General features: G+C 46.5%; 1 protein-coding gene across 11 annotated transcripts in view; it reads left to right on the top strand.

The window, feature by feature from the left end:
* LOC138978299 (tubulin polyglutamylase ttll6-like) overlaps nt 1–16,779 on the top strand; it is a 97,266-nt gene that overhangs the window by 52,755 nt on the left and 27,732 nt on the right. For 8 of the 11 annotated variants that reach the window (XM_070350983.1, XM_070350991.1, XM_070351009.1 and 5 more), the window contains exons 9-14: nt 509–594; nt 1,900–2,125; nt 6,319–6,500; nt 6,881–7,066; nt 13,197–13,377; nt 14,150–14,359. In XM_070350983.1, coding sequence (XP_070207084.1) covers nt 509–594; nt 1,900–2,125; nt 6,319–6,500; nt 6,881–7,066; nt 13,197–13,377; nt 14,150–14,359 — 1,071 coding nt within the window. Of the gene's footprint in view, nt 1–508; nt 595–1,899; nt 2,126–6,318; nt 6,501–6,880; nt 7,067–13,196; nt 13,378–14,149; nt 14,360–15,229; nt 15,260–16,779 lie in introns of all 11 variants that reach the window. The other 3 variants (XM_070351035.1, XM_070351047.1, XM_070351063.1) reach the window with 1 other exon arrangement.

The raw sequence follows: 16,779 nt of genomic DNA on the forward strand, positions 1-16,779 counted from the left end.
ACACGCTCAGAAAGTTAAAACGAAGAGAGGTACAGTAAAGCGTGCTATGAAGCACAGCGCAACCGCTGCCGCGCCAAACAGGCTCGTCACTTTCACTGCCTTTTGCACTAGCGGTGGACTACGTTCAGTTTCATTCTGTGAGTTCCACAGCTTGACTAAATGTAGTAATTTCGCCTTACGCGACTTGTTATTTCATGCAGTAAAATTCCTTTGAAAGGCTGTTCTTGTCTTCCCAAGAATCAGAAATGCATGAGCAGCCTGATCTATAAATGCAGCATTAGTATCATATGTTCATCGGGTCTTTGTAGCTTACCCAACAATCAAACTTCTAGATTACTTTTTATGTTCATCGCAAGCCAATTTGCCATCCCTACCCTTGCTTTTTTTAATTAATTACCTGCCTTGTTGCATCTGACTGAAAGATGCTAGATCCTCATTGAGAAAACTTGAACCATTCATATTTTCAGTTTGTGACGATTCAGTGTGTTTTCTTCTTTTCTTTTTTTAGGAAAACGTTTTCATGCACCTGACTAACTACGCCATCAACAAGAACAGCGAAGACTTTGTGCGTGACGACGAGGCGGGCAGTAAGCGGTGAGTCCGTTGCAATGGCTGTGGTAGCAAACATAACAACCTGTTCATACAAGATAGTTAACTTCAGAATTCATTGGTCTTCTGTTGTGCTGGTGAACTGAAAAGATAAAGGAGAATAGACGATTGTCTGAAATAATTGTCGTGTGTCTGTGGGTTGTGAGAGAGTGTATACTTTTGCTTTTATTGAGGCAAACTTTCCCTCGTGGCATTATAGGCCAGTCATTAGCAAGGGGTGTGTCTGAAACATGTTTACAAGGAACACATGTGGAAAGTTTGCCTAAGAAGGCAAGAGTATTCACTCTTTCACAACCCATTCAAACATGACAGAGTGGTTCCTGGAGTAAGTCTATTAGGCCCCTTTTGAGTTTGAGGATGAGATTGATTGGACATATTTGCATGTCATGATAGTTACTATACACATACTGGTTGGTCCGGTGTCAGAATAATGTGACTGGGTGAGACATGAAGCCTGTGCTGCGACTTCTGTCTTGTGTGTGGCGCACGTTATATGTCAAAGCAGCACCGCCCTGATATGGCCCTTCGTGGTCGGCTGGGCGTTAAGCAAACAAACAAACAAACAAATACTATACACATCAAGGGAAAGCCAAGTAAGGGAGGCTGAAATGGCGAAAGTTAAGAGCAGATAATAATTATACTTGATGTTCATTTCAAAATTGTGTAGTCTTCAGATGATGGACAGTAACCATGCAAAATTGTCATCACATAATTATTTAACACAAGCTCTTGGGGAAACCCGTGTGCACAGCTGAATTCTGATTGGCCCAGGAGACTTAGACCCGTATCGTTTTGATTGGCCAAAGCACCCAGCGTCTAAGAACAGACCTAACACATGAGACTTATACACACAGTGTGTTATCCCTTCTGGCGGTCTGTGGCTTGAAAATAAACCAGGCTAAAGGCAGGGCAAGCCATGACTATTTGCGGCTCTGGGGGGTTCGGTCTGCATTGAATTAGTAGTCAAAGAGTTAAATGGGTGGGGGAAGACCCCATTTCAGGTTTGAGGGTGAGTTTGTGAGGAAGAACTAAATGCAAACTTAGGGAAAAAAATGAAGAACAAGAGGAAATGTTTTAAGTTTCTAATAAAAAATGATTTTTGATCCTACATTTCTGAATGCTCATTCAGTTGCAGAACACATACTATAGTATCATCAGTAGTCAAAGGGTTAAAGGGAGGGGGAAGACCACATTTCAGGTTTGAGGGTGAGTTTGTTTTGACACGTTTGCAAGACCTCAAAGTTGCTGTGCAGAACACATACTATAGTATCTTTGCTTGGTGTTGTGCAGGCGGATCAGCACCATCAACCGCTACCTGCAGGGCAAAGGGATTGACGTTGACAAGATGTGGACCGACATTGACGACACCATCATCAAGACGCTCATCTCCGCTCACTCTGTCCTCAAGCACAACTACCGCACCTGTTTCCCCAACCACGTCAGGGGCAGCGCCTGCTTTGAGATTCTGGGCTTTGATGTCCTTCTGGACAGGAAACTGAGGCCCTATGTCATTGAGGTAGGTTGGTTTAATGTGCAGTAAAGATAACGCCTGATCATTCCAGTAGATTGACTGTTTATGAACTGCAGTACAGTGGCACCCTGCTGAAATGAGGTAAGGGTGATTCTTTGCCCAGAGTTAGAATCATAGCAAGGTTGTTTGGGTGGATTGTAGCCTAAAATGGAGTGGTTTTAAGCTTCTTGCTTCATTGTTTTGCTGCACAGGCTGAGGAAATCAATTCACGTGTTAGTTAGTTGTGCATATAAATCACAAAAAAACGCTTCTTCGACAAACATGCCGTGTTAGCCTAGAATGTTCCTTTTAACATCAAATTAGATCTTTGACTACAAAGGTGAGTATCATACCTTGTCCTCAGTATTTTTGAATGATCAGGCGTTATCTTTACTGCACATCAAAATCTTCTTCTTTTTCTAGTTCAACTACATCATTATGTTGCTACACATGTAAATGTTCCATGAAATGGTCTGATCTGTCTCTGATCTGAGAAAGCAAGGGATGTAAGCACTCTAAATGCACACAACACGAGCAACAAGAGTATTAGTGAGAGTTCTGTGGAACCACTCCTGGCTAGTCTTTCGGATGAGACGAAAAACCGAGGTCCCTTCGTGTACACTACATTGGGGTGTGCACGTTAAAGATCCCACGATTGACAAAAGGGTCTCTCCTGGCAAAATTGTATGGGCATAGATAAAAATGTCCACCCAAATACCCGTGTGACTTGGAATAATAGGCCGTGAAAAGTAGGATATGCGCCGAAATGGCTGCGATCTGCTGGCCGATGTGAGTGCGTGATGTATTGTGTAAAAAAAATTCCATCTCACACGGCATAAATAAATCGCATAAAATAAATTTAATCACATATTCTTACTCCAATTCTTATGAATGCATTGACTTTAGTCCCACATGCTAGATGTCGAAAAACCTCTCAAATTACCTGCCCTTAGTAGGGTGGTAACCAAGCTAAAAGCGACGCCATAGCCGTTGCTATGGCCTGACCTTGCTCGGTTACCCATAACACCCTGCGCACCACGTGAGCGCTAGCATCCGTCATGTGCATTCTCGACTTTCGACAACACACGGTGGACGTGTCCGAATTTCGCTCTCACTTTTGGCCTTCACATGCCTGCTCGTCCGTGGGACTAGCCGGTTCTTGGGCGGGCTCTGAGCCTGGGGTTCTCTGTGAACCAAGCGAAGTCGGAATTGACTCCCTCGCAGAGGTTTGTTTACCTCGGTATGGCGTTCGACACTGTCGCTTGGACGGTCCGGCCTACGCAGGAGAGGATTCAGAAGCTTCATGCTCTCATTTCGGCCGTGGCTGGCAGCCAGCAGGCTTCGGTGAGGGTCCTTACCTCGATTCTGGGCCAAATGGAATCTATGGCAACTCTGGTTCCCTTAGGGAGGGTGTACAAGAGGCCTTTCCAGGCTGCGCTCAGCTCTCTCTGGGAGCCGGCTTCGCAAGATTGGGACAAAATCGTCTCCACGCAGGGATGGTTCAGTCACGCGACGGCTCGGTGGCTGGATCTAGACTGGATCTCTCAGGGGGTCCCCATCTCTCTGCCCCCTCCGGACATAGATCTGTTCACGGATGCGTCTATGGCTGGGTGGGGGGCTCACATCGGGGGCCAGGCGGCCTCCGGTCTTTGGACTCAGGCCCAGCGTCTTTGGCATATCAATCGCCTGGAGTTGGAGGCTGTTTCCCTCGGTTTGCTTGCGTTTCTCCCTCTGGTGGGCGGCAGACATGTCCGGTTGCACACGGACAATACCACTGTCGCTGCCTACATCAACAAGCAGGGAGGAGCTCGGTCGTTTTCCCTGTCAGACAGGGCATGCGAGGTTCTGGTGTGGTGCCACTCGCATCGGATCATGATTTCAGCAGAGTTCCTGCCGGGCAAGCTCAACGCTCTGGCGGATGCGCTCAGCAGGTCCTCTCAGGTGTTGCACACCGAATGGACGATCACTCACGGGGCGCTCCAACGCCTGTGGGCACAGGTGGAGAAGCCCATGATCGATCTATTTGCAACGAGATTTTCAAAGAGACTTCCCATTTTCGTGTCCCCCTTTCCGGACACGGAAGCCTGGGCAAGCAATGCGTTGGAGATCTCGTGGAGCGGCCTTCAGGCCTACGCATATCCTCCCTTTCCTCTACTCAGCAGAGTGGTGAGGAAGGCCGAGCTGGATCGTCCGGAGCTCCTGCTGCTGGTAGCCCCCTGGTGGCCTTCCCAGCAGTGGTTTCCAGATCTGCTGTTGCTGGCAAAAGGGGTTCCGATCCCTCTAAATCTGGTGCGGGGAGAGCTCGTTCAGCCAAGAACAGGCATTCCGCACAGAGACCCGCAGGCCCTGCGCCTACACGTTTGGAGACTGTGAGGTCGGAACTGCGGAAATCTGGCGCTTCAGACTCTACGCTGGATTTGGTTTTTAAGGCGCATAGGTCCTCGACTGCGTCTGTGTATGCTTGCCATTGGGCCGCCTGGGCCAAGTGGTGTAGGGAGACGGGGGTCAATGCCGTGGCCCCGCGCTCGTTACAGGTGGCAAATCATCTTTCTTTTTTGTCTGCTCAGGGCAGTTCGGCCTCTGCTTTGAGAGTCCGACGTTCTGCTATATCTGCTACGCTGAGGCAGATAGGCAGATTGATTAACGTTAACGGAGTGATTGCTAGTGTGATCAAAGGGGCCGCTCTCCAGGAAGCGCAGAGACGGACCTCTGTCCCGGCATGGGACTTATTTTTGGTTTTAGAATTTTTGCGGTCTGCGGCGTTTGAGCCTTTGCAGGCTGCTAGCCTGACTGATTTAACACGCAAGACGGTTTTTCTGCTTCTTCTGGCTACTGCTCGGCGAGGCAGTGAGATACATGCCTTGTCGGGTTTGTCGGAAGACATCGCGTTCGAGCGCGATGGTTCAATGTCGCTTCATTTCCGGCCTGGTTTTCTCGCGAAAAATCAAAAGCCAGGCCAATCCCCGCCCGTGGTCCGGGTCCCCCCGCTTGGGACTATCCTAGCTTCGCACGATCCGGACTTAGCTAACTGTCCAGTTAGGGCCTTGAAGTCTTACTTGGCTCGCACTCAGTTGGTTAGGGCCAAAAGCCAAAAACTTTTGTTCATTTCATTGAACACGAAATATGACAGGGACATATCGAAATTGACCCTTACAAGATGGGTGGCGACCCTCATTAGACGAGCTTATGAGTGGTGGCTCTCGCAGGAGAGGGGGGGGCGTTCAGTCCTTCCTCTGACATCAGCTCGAGTACATGAGGCCAGAGCCTGGGCGTCCTCTGTGGCCGTCTTACGTTCAGGGCGATTAAGCGATGTCTTGCAGACAGCTTACTGGAAGTCAGACGATGTCTTCATCAGCTTCTACCTTCGTGACATCTCTTGCACGCGACTGGATGGCTCCAGTGCTTTGCCGGCTTTGGTGGCTGCAGGGCAGGTGCTTGCAAGGACATAAGTAAGTTCCCTCCGCCTTTAGGAGGAATCTGCATTCATAAGAATTGGAGTAAGAATATGTGATTAAATCGAAAATTTTTAATTAAATTTTGATTTAATATAATATACTTACCCAATTCTTATAGTTAATACCCTCCCATCCGTCCCCGCTGGATTATGTCCTTGGGGGTTTGTTTGACTAATAGTCTCGAATGAACATGACGGATGCTAGCGCTCACGTGGTGCGCAGGGTGTTATGGGTAACCGAGCAAGGTCAGGCCATAGCAACGGCTATGGCGTCGCTTTTAGCTTGGTTACCACCCTACTAAGGGCAGGTAATTTGAGAGGTTTTTCGACATCTAGCATGTGGGACTAAAGTCAATGCATTCATAAGAATTGGGTAAGTATATTATATTAAATCAAAATTTAATTAAAAATTTTCGAGTTATTACCAAAAAAAAAAGAAAAAAAGAAAAAAATTTAAAAAAAAAAGAAATCCCTGCGCTTAGAACTGTACCCACGGAATACGCGCGATATAAGCCTCATATTGATATTGATTGATTGATAAAAGTCGCTTGTTCATTTCCATGTTTGTTATTCTCACAGGTGCCTGGAGATTGGTTCCACATAACTCTCACTTACTCTTGTTGCACGTGTCGTATGCATTTAGAGCGCTTACGTCCCTTTGTTTCTCAGAACAGCTCTGTGCCTCATTTGATTGAGATTATTGGTCACTGATTGCTGATCTTTGTACATTTTTTAAATGTAACAGGTGAACCACTCTCCAAGCTTCGGCACTGATGCGCAGTTAGACAGGGAAATCAAGGGCACTCTGATTTGGGACACGCTGGGTCTGATCAACTTTGGCGCTGTGGATCGCAGGCGCTGCTTGGAGGAAGAAAGGCGCCGGATCAAAGACAGGCTCCTGGGCAAAAACACAAAGAAGGAAACCAAGTGAGTGCCACAAGCACTAAACAGAGATGCCTTTAACTGAAGGTCCCTGTGGTGGGACTCTTCCAAGCAAAGGACTTATGTTCTCCTGTCTGTTAATTTATCTCAAGTATCTCTCTATCCTGAGGAACAATAGAAGGGAAGGCCATTTTCACCTGGTCTGAAAGATGTCTTACACACGCACGCACACACACACACACGCACACACACACACGCACGCATGCTTCCAGATACACACACCTGAATAGTTACATATGGATGCAAGACCATATAAAATTTGTAAGGCCATTTGTATTATGGTAAAAAAAAAAAATTCATCATCAGCCCGTACAAACAGAAAAATATTGCAGCAAATAAGTTTGTTGATTGGTGTGTGACACCAGGGAGGAACTGGAGGTTGCCCAGCAGCAGTACCTGGAACAGTTAGAGCGCTATGAGAGCAACCACATGGGCAACTTCCGACGCATCTTCCCTATCCCCGGCTGTGAAAAGTACGACAAGTTCTTCCACAGCAGCGGCACACTCTTCCAGGAGACTGCTGCCTTCAGGGCTCGCTCAGAGCTGGCCAGGTCAGTGCTTTCTTCATGGATTTTACATGCATAAGACAAACACAATATGCACACAGAAGTTGAGGCTGTGATTTTCCTGCTTATATCCAACCCCCCCCCCCCCCCTACCCCTTCCCTTAAAAGAAAAGAAAAGTAAAAGGGCCAGCTTATTCTGTTTTTGTAACAGCTTCAGATAGATTAGCTTTTGGGACATGTATGTTGAATTAAATTACATTCTTATCCCAACTCACATACAGCAATTTACTCCAGTTTAGTGCTAGGACGCTGAATAGCATCGCCTTGGTAACAAGGGGAGGTCACCCTAAAAAAGAGCTACCTTGACCCCTTAACATGACAAAGTCACGCGTGACTTCCTGACCTTGCCGCCATCTTTGAATCATTCACTCTCCAGCGATCTGTGTCTACAGACGTGTTTTGATTTTGCTCCGGCTTTCAGCCGGTTTGTCTGACTTCTGCCTTTGTCAGACCCTGCCTTGGTACTTGCACACGGTCCCTCTACTCCTACTGTGTGTTTGGGTGAGCTTTTTTGTCGTTTGTTATCGTTTTGTGACTTAGGTTTGGTCGAATACTTAGCTTTGTTTACATTTTTTCCGTTCGCCATGTCGGATAAGGAAAGAATAAAAATGCTAAGTCGGTGGCCGAGCCTTCTCCCACAAAGAAGCCTTCTCGTAAGTCGTAGAGTTCGGCATGTTAAGCTTTGATTAAAGTCACAGATCCTTGACTAAATCCTCGTTTGATGTGCGATAGACTTACCTTATTCTCCGGCTATGCCTAGTTTGCCTTCAGCTGCTTCACCGGTCTTGTCCGGTTCAGGCCCTGTTAGCGAGAAGCAGGATGTTTATGCTATTTTGCACTCCTTGAGTGCTTAGATATCCTCTCTTTCAGCCGAGTTTTCGTCTACCAAGGCTGAGATGTGTTTTTGCCTTCCGGTGTGGGAGGTGTGCGTTCCCTTGCCAGGGTGTGTGTCCGCCTTCCTCCACTTTTACGTCCGCCGACGTTCACGCCTCGTTTGAGGGCAGCCGTGGTGTTTCCCTGCTGCGTTCCCAGGCCTCTTGGACTGACGACGATCAAGGTATTTATACTTCGCCAGTAACCGGGTTCTCCGGCCAAAACGAAGTGCGTGTTTGGAGAGAGTAGCCACACCGGTTCGTGTGCGCGAAAGCTTAGGCCCTAGGTCTACGTCGTTCCGATTGAGTGAACGTCTAGATCGAGGGAAAAGTCCAGACACGCGTTCGGTCTCTGACCGAACAGGGGAAGTGCGTCCTCCGACACTCCCTAGAGGAGCGGTTGGTGCGGCAGCACAGCTTTCACAGCTTTCCCCGCTTCCGCCTTTCAGGCAGGAAGCAGTCCCTAGGGACGTACCGCTTGGGTATAAAATCCCTCGTGGGCGTCTCTTCCGGGCGACACTTCGTCGGACTATGGTAGTCACGGCGGAAGTGTCTTGCCTGACTTCACGGAAGTGAGGGACTACGAGTCGGATTTTGGCACTTCCGTCCAGGGTGACGAAGATGTCAACTTCCGCATACCGACTAAGCTTCCGCAAGCTCTGGCTTTAGCGGAGGAAGTGGCTTCACGGTATTTTGAGGAGGGGGTGACATTCCCCGCTTCCGCCCTCTGGGCAGGAAAGCAGTCCCTAGGGACACACTGCTTGGGTATCGCATCCCTCGTGTGTCGTCTCTTCTGGGTGACGCTTCGCCTGACTATTGTAGTCAGGGCGGAAGTTCGTTGCCTTGTTGCACGGATGTGCGGGATTATGAGTCGGATTTTGGTGCTTCTGTTCAGGTTGACAAAGATGCCAACTTCCGTGTACTGGTTGAACTTCCGCTAGCACTGGCTTTGGCGGCGGAAGTTACTTCAAGGTAGTTCGAGGAGGGTGCGGCAACACTTGTTGCCCAACCTCCTTCCGCTTTGGGGGATTCCCGTTCTGCGAAGGACTGGAAACAGCAGTTCCGTTTTCGGAAATTCCCGTTTTCGGAAATTCCCGTTGGTAGCGTTTGAGCTGTCTATGCTACTGACTACTGGGCAGTATGGCGGTGCGTTTCACGCTGTACCGTGGTTAACAGCACAAGGTCTGGCTCCTGATTCAGCGCAGCCTTACCGTGCTTCTTTGTTTTTAGCCTCAGCTTTGCCTGCTGGTTTGGCTAAGAGGTTTACACTGCTGCATAATTCAGTCAATTTGATTGGCTCGTTTGCCTTGCCTCGTTCCACTTTTCCGGAACTTGCAGTCCTTAGGCAAGATGATGCAGCAGAGACAGAGTAGTCCCGTTTTCGGAGAATTCTCTTTTGTCTTTGGAGTAACTGGCTTACGTTTGCTTGAGTTATCGTCTCTCTCTGAGACTTTGCAGAGATCTCTGGCGAGATTGATCGCGTCGTCATTAGACCCATTCAGGTTTCGTGACGATGCGGTAGAGAAAGTTGTCACTATTCTGGTAGGGAAGACGGCTACAGTAGAACAGTATGTTATACTGAGTCCTCTTTCTTGTCTCTGGGGGAATAAGCACATGATCTTTTCAAGTTATCCTCTGTTTAGGGAACTTTGCAAGATTTTTTTATAGAGCTCTATCTTCTCTGCTCTTGTTAACTTCGAGTTTCGTCGTGACGCACGGGAGAAGGATGTCATGTCGCTTCTAGCTGCTTTGGCTAAAGTCTTTTGAACAGCGGAGCCTCCCAGCGCTTTTCTTGGCACATTGCTTGGCTCAGGTTGCAAACAAGAGGCGGATCTACTCCGCTCTTTGCTTTTTGTGGTCCATCTTCTGGGAGAAGCTGTGATCTGCGTCGGCTGGCCACATTTGGCCTTTATTTAGGCAAGATGCGGAGCTAAGCAAACACACATTGGGTTAAACCCTCTGCCTTAGGCAGCTTCGCGGTATGTACGCCCATCTTTGGTGCGGCATACCTCTTATTTTTCACCTTCTAGGGTGAAGTTGCTAAGGCCTCAATTTTTGTTTTTTGCCTCTGTGGTGAAAAACAAGGCAAGCTGTTAAAACTTTCTCAGCTTTTACGGCTTACAGAATTGCGCTTTCTCATCAGGGTCATAAGCTTTGGTTTCTGACAAGTCGCCAGAACATGTCCAAATTATGGGCTCACATTCTGACTAAATTTTTAGGCTCACTGAGCCATTGCGTAACCTCTCAGTCGGAACTTTTCCGGCTAAGCCTACCTCTTGAGGCAGTGGCTTCTGTCAGCGACTTTCGCTGCGCAGCACAAAGGACTCGCAGGAATTCCTTAGTTTCAGCTTTTCTTTCTAAGAGGTTACGGAAAGAACTAATCACCATCATGTGGCTAAGCCTAGGTTTGGCACAGACGTTTTTAGCATTGGGGTTGTTTTTCTTCCACATGCAAAGACATACACCGTCGTTTGGCGGGTACGCCCTTCACAGAGAAGGGTGGACAGGTTGCAAAGTCTGTTTCGTACTCTGTCCTTGATAAAGAGAGCGGCTGTTCGTGTTCTGACCTCTCTTTTTGGCCAAATGGAATCGATGGCCACTCTTGTGCCCTTAGGCAGAGTCCACAAGCGGCCATTTCAGGCTGCTCTGAGTTCGCTGTGGAAGCCTTCTCTTCAGGGCTGGGAGACAGTAGTCTCTCTTGAAAGCTGGTGTCGGCACACAACGAGGCAGTGGCTGCTCCCTGGGATTTCACAGGGAGTGCCAATTTCGTTTGCCCCCCCCGGACGAGTTTCTGTTCACAGACGCGTCTATGGAGGGCTGGGGTGCCTATCTTTCTGTTCACACTGCGTCAGGTCTGTGGAACGAGACGCAGAGTGGGGGGCACATTAATGCCCTAGAGTTAGAGGCTGTTTTCCTGGGACTCCAATCGTTTCTGTCTATGGTCAGGAACGAATAAATTGGGGTTCGCACAGACAACACGACCATGGCGGCCTATTTCAACAAACAGGGAGGCACTTTGTCTCTCGCTCTTTCTGTCAGGTCAGGTCAGATTCTTGCCTGGGGCAGCCAGCACCTTATTCTGTTGTCAGCGAAGTACGTCCCAGGCATACTCAACGTTCTTGCGGACTACTTCAGTCGCCCGTAGTGTACGATGCACACGGAGTAGTCTCTGACTCATCAGGTCCTACAACGTCTGGGTGGCATTTCGGCAAGCCTACAGTCGATCTGTTTGTGACAAGATTCTCCTGCAGGCTTCAGGTCTTTATCTCCCCCTTTCCAGACCCAGAGGGGAGGGAAACAGACGCCCTCGAAGTAAACTGGTCGCGTCTGAGCCTATGCTTTCCCCCCTTTTCATCTCTTGGGAAAGGTTCTCAGGAAGGCGGAGCGGGGACAGCCTTGCTTGGTGTTGGTGGCCCCTTGGTGGCCCAGCCAACATTGGTTCCTCGTCCTCCTTCGCCTCGCAGACGGCCCTCCATTCTTTCTAGGTCGCTGCGCCGTTCTGGCTCCTCAGACGCTACTTTAGGCTTTGTCCAAAAGGCCCACAGGGAATCGACCAGCACTGTTTATGCGTCACACTGGTCAGCTTGGACAAAGTGGTGCTCGGAGAATGGAGTTACTGCTACTTCACCTCGCTCTATGCATGTAGCAAATCATCTCTCGTGTTTGGCTGCTCAGGGCTTGGCTCCTTCTTTTTTTGAGAGTCAGGCGCTCAGCCATTTCTTCTACTCTGAAGCAATTAGGGCATAGCATTAACCTGGGCGGTGTAATTGCTAGTGTTCTTAAGGGGGCAGCGATTGGTTTTACGAAGGCTAAGTCCCCTCTTCCCGCGTGGGACTTATTTTTTGGTACTCAAGTTTCTAGCCTCTTCGGATTTCGAACCTTTAGCTTCAGCGAGCTTAGCTAACTTGACTCGTAAAGCCTTGTTCCTCGTTTTGTTAGCCTCTGCCCGTGGAGGCGGTGAGGTGCACGCTCTTTCAGGCCTGGCTAAGGATATTTCTTTTGAGAGCTATGGCTCTTTTGTTTTAAGATTTCGGCCGGAGTTCCTTGCCAAAACCAAAAACAAGGTCTGTCCTCCTCTGTTATTCGCATTCCTCCTTTAAGTAGGATTCTTGCGTCTGGTGACCCTGATATGGTCAATTGTCCTGTTTGTACTCTTACCAGCTACTTATCCCGTACCACGCCCATTAGGTCTAGGGACCAAAAACTGCTCTTCATCTCAGTTGACACTGAAAGGAGCAAGGACTTGTCGCGGGTCACTTTGGTAAGATGGGTCTCTACGCTTATTAAACAAGCGTATGCGTGGTGGCACAGACAAGTTGGGATTGGGCATTCTGTCCTTCCTATGAAGTTGTCAAGAACTCATGAAGCCAGAGCCTGGGCTACTTCTCTGGCAGTCCTCCGCTCAGGCGTGCTGGCAGAGGTCTTAGACGCTGCCTACTGGAAATCGCAGGGCGTTTTCATCAACTTTTACCTGCGAGATGTGGCCAGCACTCGTCATGGTGGCAGTAGCTCCCTACCAGCCTTTGTCGCTGCTGGACAAGTGGAATTTTGTTTTCCCACCTCCTTCATTAGCATTCTGCTGTATGTGAGTTGGGATAAGAATGTAATTTAATTGAAAATTTTCATCTAAATTTTAATTTGATTATATACTTACCCAACTCACATAGTTGATACCCGCCCGCCTGCCCCGCTTTTGGGGTTTTTATGGGGGTTTTTTCCTAAAAAAGAGGGAAATTTTTCTATGTTCGCTTTCGATTGAATGATTCAAAGATGGCGGCAAGGTCAGGAAGTCACGCGTGACTTTGTCATGTTAAGGGGTCAAGGTAGCTCTTTTTTAGGGTGACCTCCCCTTGTTACCAAGGCGATGCTATTCAGCGTCCTAGCACTAAACTGGAGTAAATTGCTGTATGTGAGTTGGGTAAGTATATAATCAAATTAAAATTTAGATGAAAATTTTCAATTGCTGCAGCAAAGTTGACCTACTTTAGGTAAAAGCATGTGTAAGTAATGCCAGATATGGTTTTGGATATGATATGAATATGGGAATAATATATTTAGAGCTGCCAACTGTTATGCTTTCAAGCTTAGAATTGCTACGCTCAAACAAATAACCACAAGCATGCAAAGTTTGCTCTTTCTTGTGAGTTCTGGTACTCGTTTCTGATTCTCACTCCGTGTAGCGGTCAGAATTTTCTAGGCCTTAGCTGACTGAAGCTAATTTTTTGATGTGTATTTGTGTGCAGACAACAACGAGAGGAGATTCTGCGGAAGAAAGAAAAGATGGAGCTGATGTTGAAAAAAGGAAAGAGAGGGGAGGGAGGGGTGAGGCCTGAGAGTCCCACGTGGCGGCGAAAACGGCCAGTCTGGCACCGAAACCCCACCATACCTTTCAAACCCCGCCTGACATCCCACTCCCCTCATGATGTAAGCACAGGCTGAGTGTTACATTTTACACTGTCCTTCACTTTGTCTTTCAAACTAGGCTGTGTTACAAGTGTACAGTGCCCGTCATATTGTCTGTCACTACACTGAAGAATGGCAAGTCCCTGTCAATTTTGATTCCCCTTTTCAAAAGCAAGTCAGTCTTATTTGTTTTCTTCTTCTTCTGCGTCCATTGGCTGAAACTCCCATGTACACTCGTGTTTTTTGCAGGAGTGTGTTTTATGTGTATGATTGTTTTTACCCCGCCATTTAGGCAGCCATACGCCGCTTTCGGAGGAGGTCTTATTTGTTTTATCTCTCAGTTTTCCGTAACTACAGGATTATAGCCAGTGGTTTGCGAGGAGGTGTTCATTATTTGTATTATTTATTTTATTGGTTTCTACAAGTATCTCTTTCAGTATTTTTTTCCTTCAGGAATTAATAGGGCAGAGATGATGCTAGGAGCATATGGTTGTGTTGGATCATAATTCTTCTTTGGGATTGTCAGAGGAAAGTATTTTTGTCTACACTTTTTTGGACCAGGATTATAATGAAAAGACGTTGGGCAGGAGAGCTTTTGGAGATTGCATGTGCGAATGACTTTTTCTTTTCCACCTTTGGATACCGTGAAGAGGTGTTAGATGCTGGGGTGAAAGGACATTGTTTACTTTTACTCCTCATTCTTCGCCTGCAAAATCACAGATGAAGTGAAGAGATGTTAGTGGAGATTTTTGGTGGAGGATCACATGCACTGACTTTCCCTCTGCCCCTACAGGACCGTGGATACAGCGAAGAGGCGGTAGACACACAAACTCCCATGGATATCCTGGAGGAGGAGGAGCTGGAGCGAATCAGTGGCCTGCTGCAGCGTGACAACCTGGTGCGAGGTCTGGGCATTGTGGAACACGTCTACCGTCTGCTGCACTGTACGCCGGGCACTGTGGGCATTGTCAAGCCAGACCCAAAACCTCAGCCGCTTTCTCTGGTGAGTAGGCATGTGATTTGTATTTGTAGGGTGATGTTTGCAGCTTAAAATATGAAGGAGGAAAGTAGAACACTTTCGTTTTGAAGCTAATAAGTTCTTTATAAAAGTGTAACTTAACTTACCGTTTACCATGGGTGAAGGGGTATGATAGGTTTGAGAGTGGGTATAGGCTGATCTGTGTGTGAAGGCTCAAAATTAGCCTTTATGTTGATTGCCACCTGAAAGGCTAGTACCCTGTTGTACATTGTTTTGTTATTTATGAGACTATGCTCAATGGATCAAATTTGCTTTAAACCTTTTTGAATGTCATTTATTTGGTTAGGCAAGTGTGTGCAGATAATGTCCCCTAATCGCACCCCTCAATAACCTAAATAGTATGTGTGTGTATTGTAGAATAAAATATGCTTGTACACCTCTTGCCTGGTTGTGCTTCAATTGATGAAGGGGTGTGATGTCTGTATGGGCGATGGTTGCTTTTGTCAGTGTAACATGAAGGGGTGGACTACTGATATGGATATGAAGCAGTGTGCTTTGTTAAATGTGTTGTGGAATTGCTGAATTTCTGTCCCTCATTTGATATGTTTGATGAATTTTTCATGGATGTTCTTGTTGAATTCAAAAAATGGACTAGTCCCATGTTGCTATAGGTTTTGGGCTTATAAGTATTGTCAATTCTAGAAGGTGTTCTGCGAGTGTGTTCCTAAACAAATTACAGTAAACAGCACTAAGATGCCATCCCTCTGAAATGTGTCTTGTCTGTCTTAATTGCCCTGGTAGCAAATTGCATATTTGTTGGCAAAGGTAGGCATCGTGACTGATAAAATCTGAAAGTACCTCATTTATCTTTGCCTCTTAAAATTTATACTTCAGCATATTCAGAGGTCATATACATCGGTCAAGGTTGGTTGGTTTGTTGTATCGTATTACTGTGACAAATGTATTGTCTGCATGTATACACGCTTTCACTGTACATGTTTTGTATTTCTGGTCTGATTGTGTAACCTGATCAGTGTTGTCTGTCCAGCCAAAGAGCTAGAAAAGCATTTTGGCCAGTTTATATGTAATGGTCAATTTTACTAATAAATCCTAGCTTTGAATTGCTAAATTGATTTTCATACTTTGGCCTCCCTTATTAACATTTTAAAAAACCCTCTTTTTTTTTATCCAAGAGTCTGTTTCAAAATTATTTTCTTGGCGTGTTGCTTTGTGATTTAATTATAACTAAATTAGTTTCAAATACTTGATTTCCACTACTGGTAGGCTTTCAGGGGGAACATGATCTTCTGAAGGACAATAAAAAGACTGGATCTTTCAGAAACCTGAAATGGTGTAATGGTATTATACAAAACTCCAGGCTTGAATCCTGGAGTATTGCCTAGACTGAATTGGTCTGGCGTGCAGAAGACAGTTTCACATATATATGTTACAGGCATTAAGTGAAACCAGGCATTACGCGTAATGCCTGAAATGTTCAGGCATTACGGGTAATGCCTGTGACCACTAGGCATTACACGTAATGCCTTAAAATGCCAGGCATTACATGTAATGCCTGAAAATCATTGTCAGGCATTACACGTAATGCCTGAAACCTGTTACAGGCATTAAAACAAAACCAGGCATTACGTGTAATGCTTGAATATCGTTTGATAGAATCGGTCGAACAACAACACCTTTGACTCTCGCTCGTTTCTTCTGACACTCTGCGCACAAAGATTTGTAAAGTTCTATCGCGTGGCGTGGTATGTTGTCGTATTTCTTGTGCAACTCCTTCTCCATGTGATCACGACCGCCATGCCCTGTGGCCACATGCGCTCTCTTGACGATATCGTATGTTTCTTCTAAGGTAGCATAGTAGAGAATAGATTCCTCAGCTGTGTCAGTCCTTTTCTGTACAAGCCTTTCGATGTCACCGCATCTTAATACCTCAAATCTGAAAATTAAAGCAAATGGCAATAACAGGACATGAGTTTATCAAGGTTATAAACAATGTACCATAATTCTCGGCAGCGAGTCGGATATAATTATAACACGTAGGGTCAGGGTCCAGATTGAATTCATCTTACTAAAACAACAACATGTCAATGTACCCGAGCGCTACATTCAAACTACTAAAGATCGTGAACAACTTACGTCGAATAATAATAACAAATCTTCCTTATGAGAAAATAAAAACCCATTTACACAGTCACAGTGTTTCTCAAGCGAACATTAATAATAATTTGATATCGTAGCTTTCAACAGCCCCGGTATGTGAGATAACACAACGCAATTTTCTTATTGGCTGTTTTTGTTCCAGCAAGAACGATACAGTCAGTGTACTAAGCCTTTTTTGTTACCTCCCTTTGACATTATAATTATGTGTCAATTACTCTATCGGAGACAGCATTGGAGATAACCCGGTTTCAGTATTGTTTCACGAT

The sequence above is a fragment of the Littorina saxatilis genome, linkage group LG1 (assembly GCF_037325665.1).
Source record: "Littorina saxatilis isolate snail1 linkage group LG1, US_GU_Lsax_2.0, whole genome shotgun sequence".
NCBI classification, from domain to species: Eukaryota; Metazoa; Mollusca; class Gastropoda; order Littorinimorpha; family Littorinidae; genus Littorina; species Littorina saxatilis.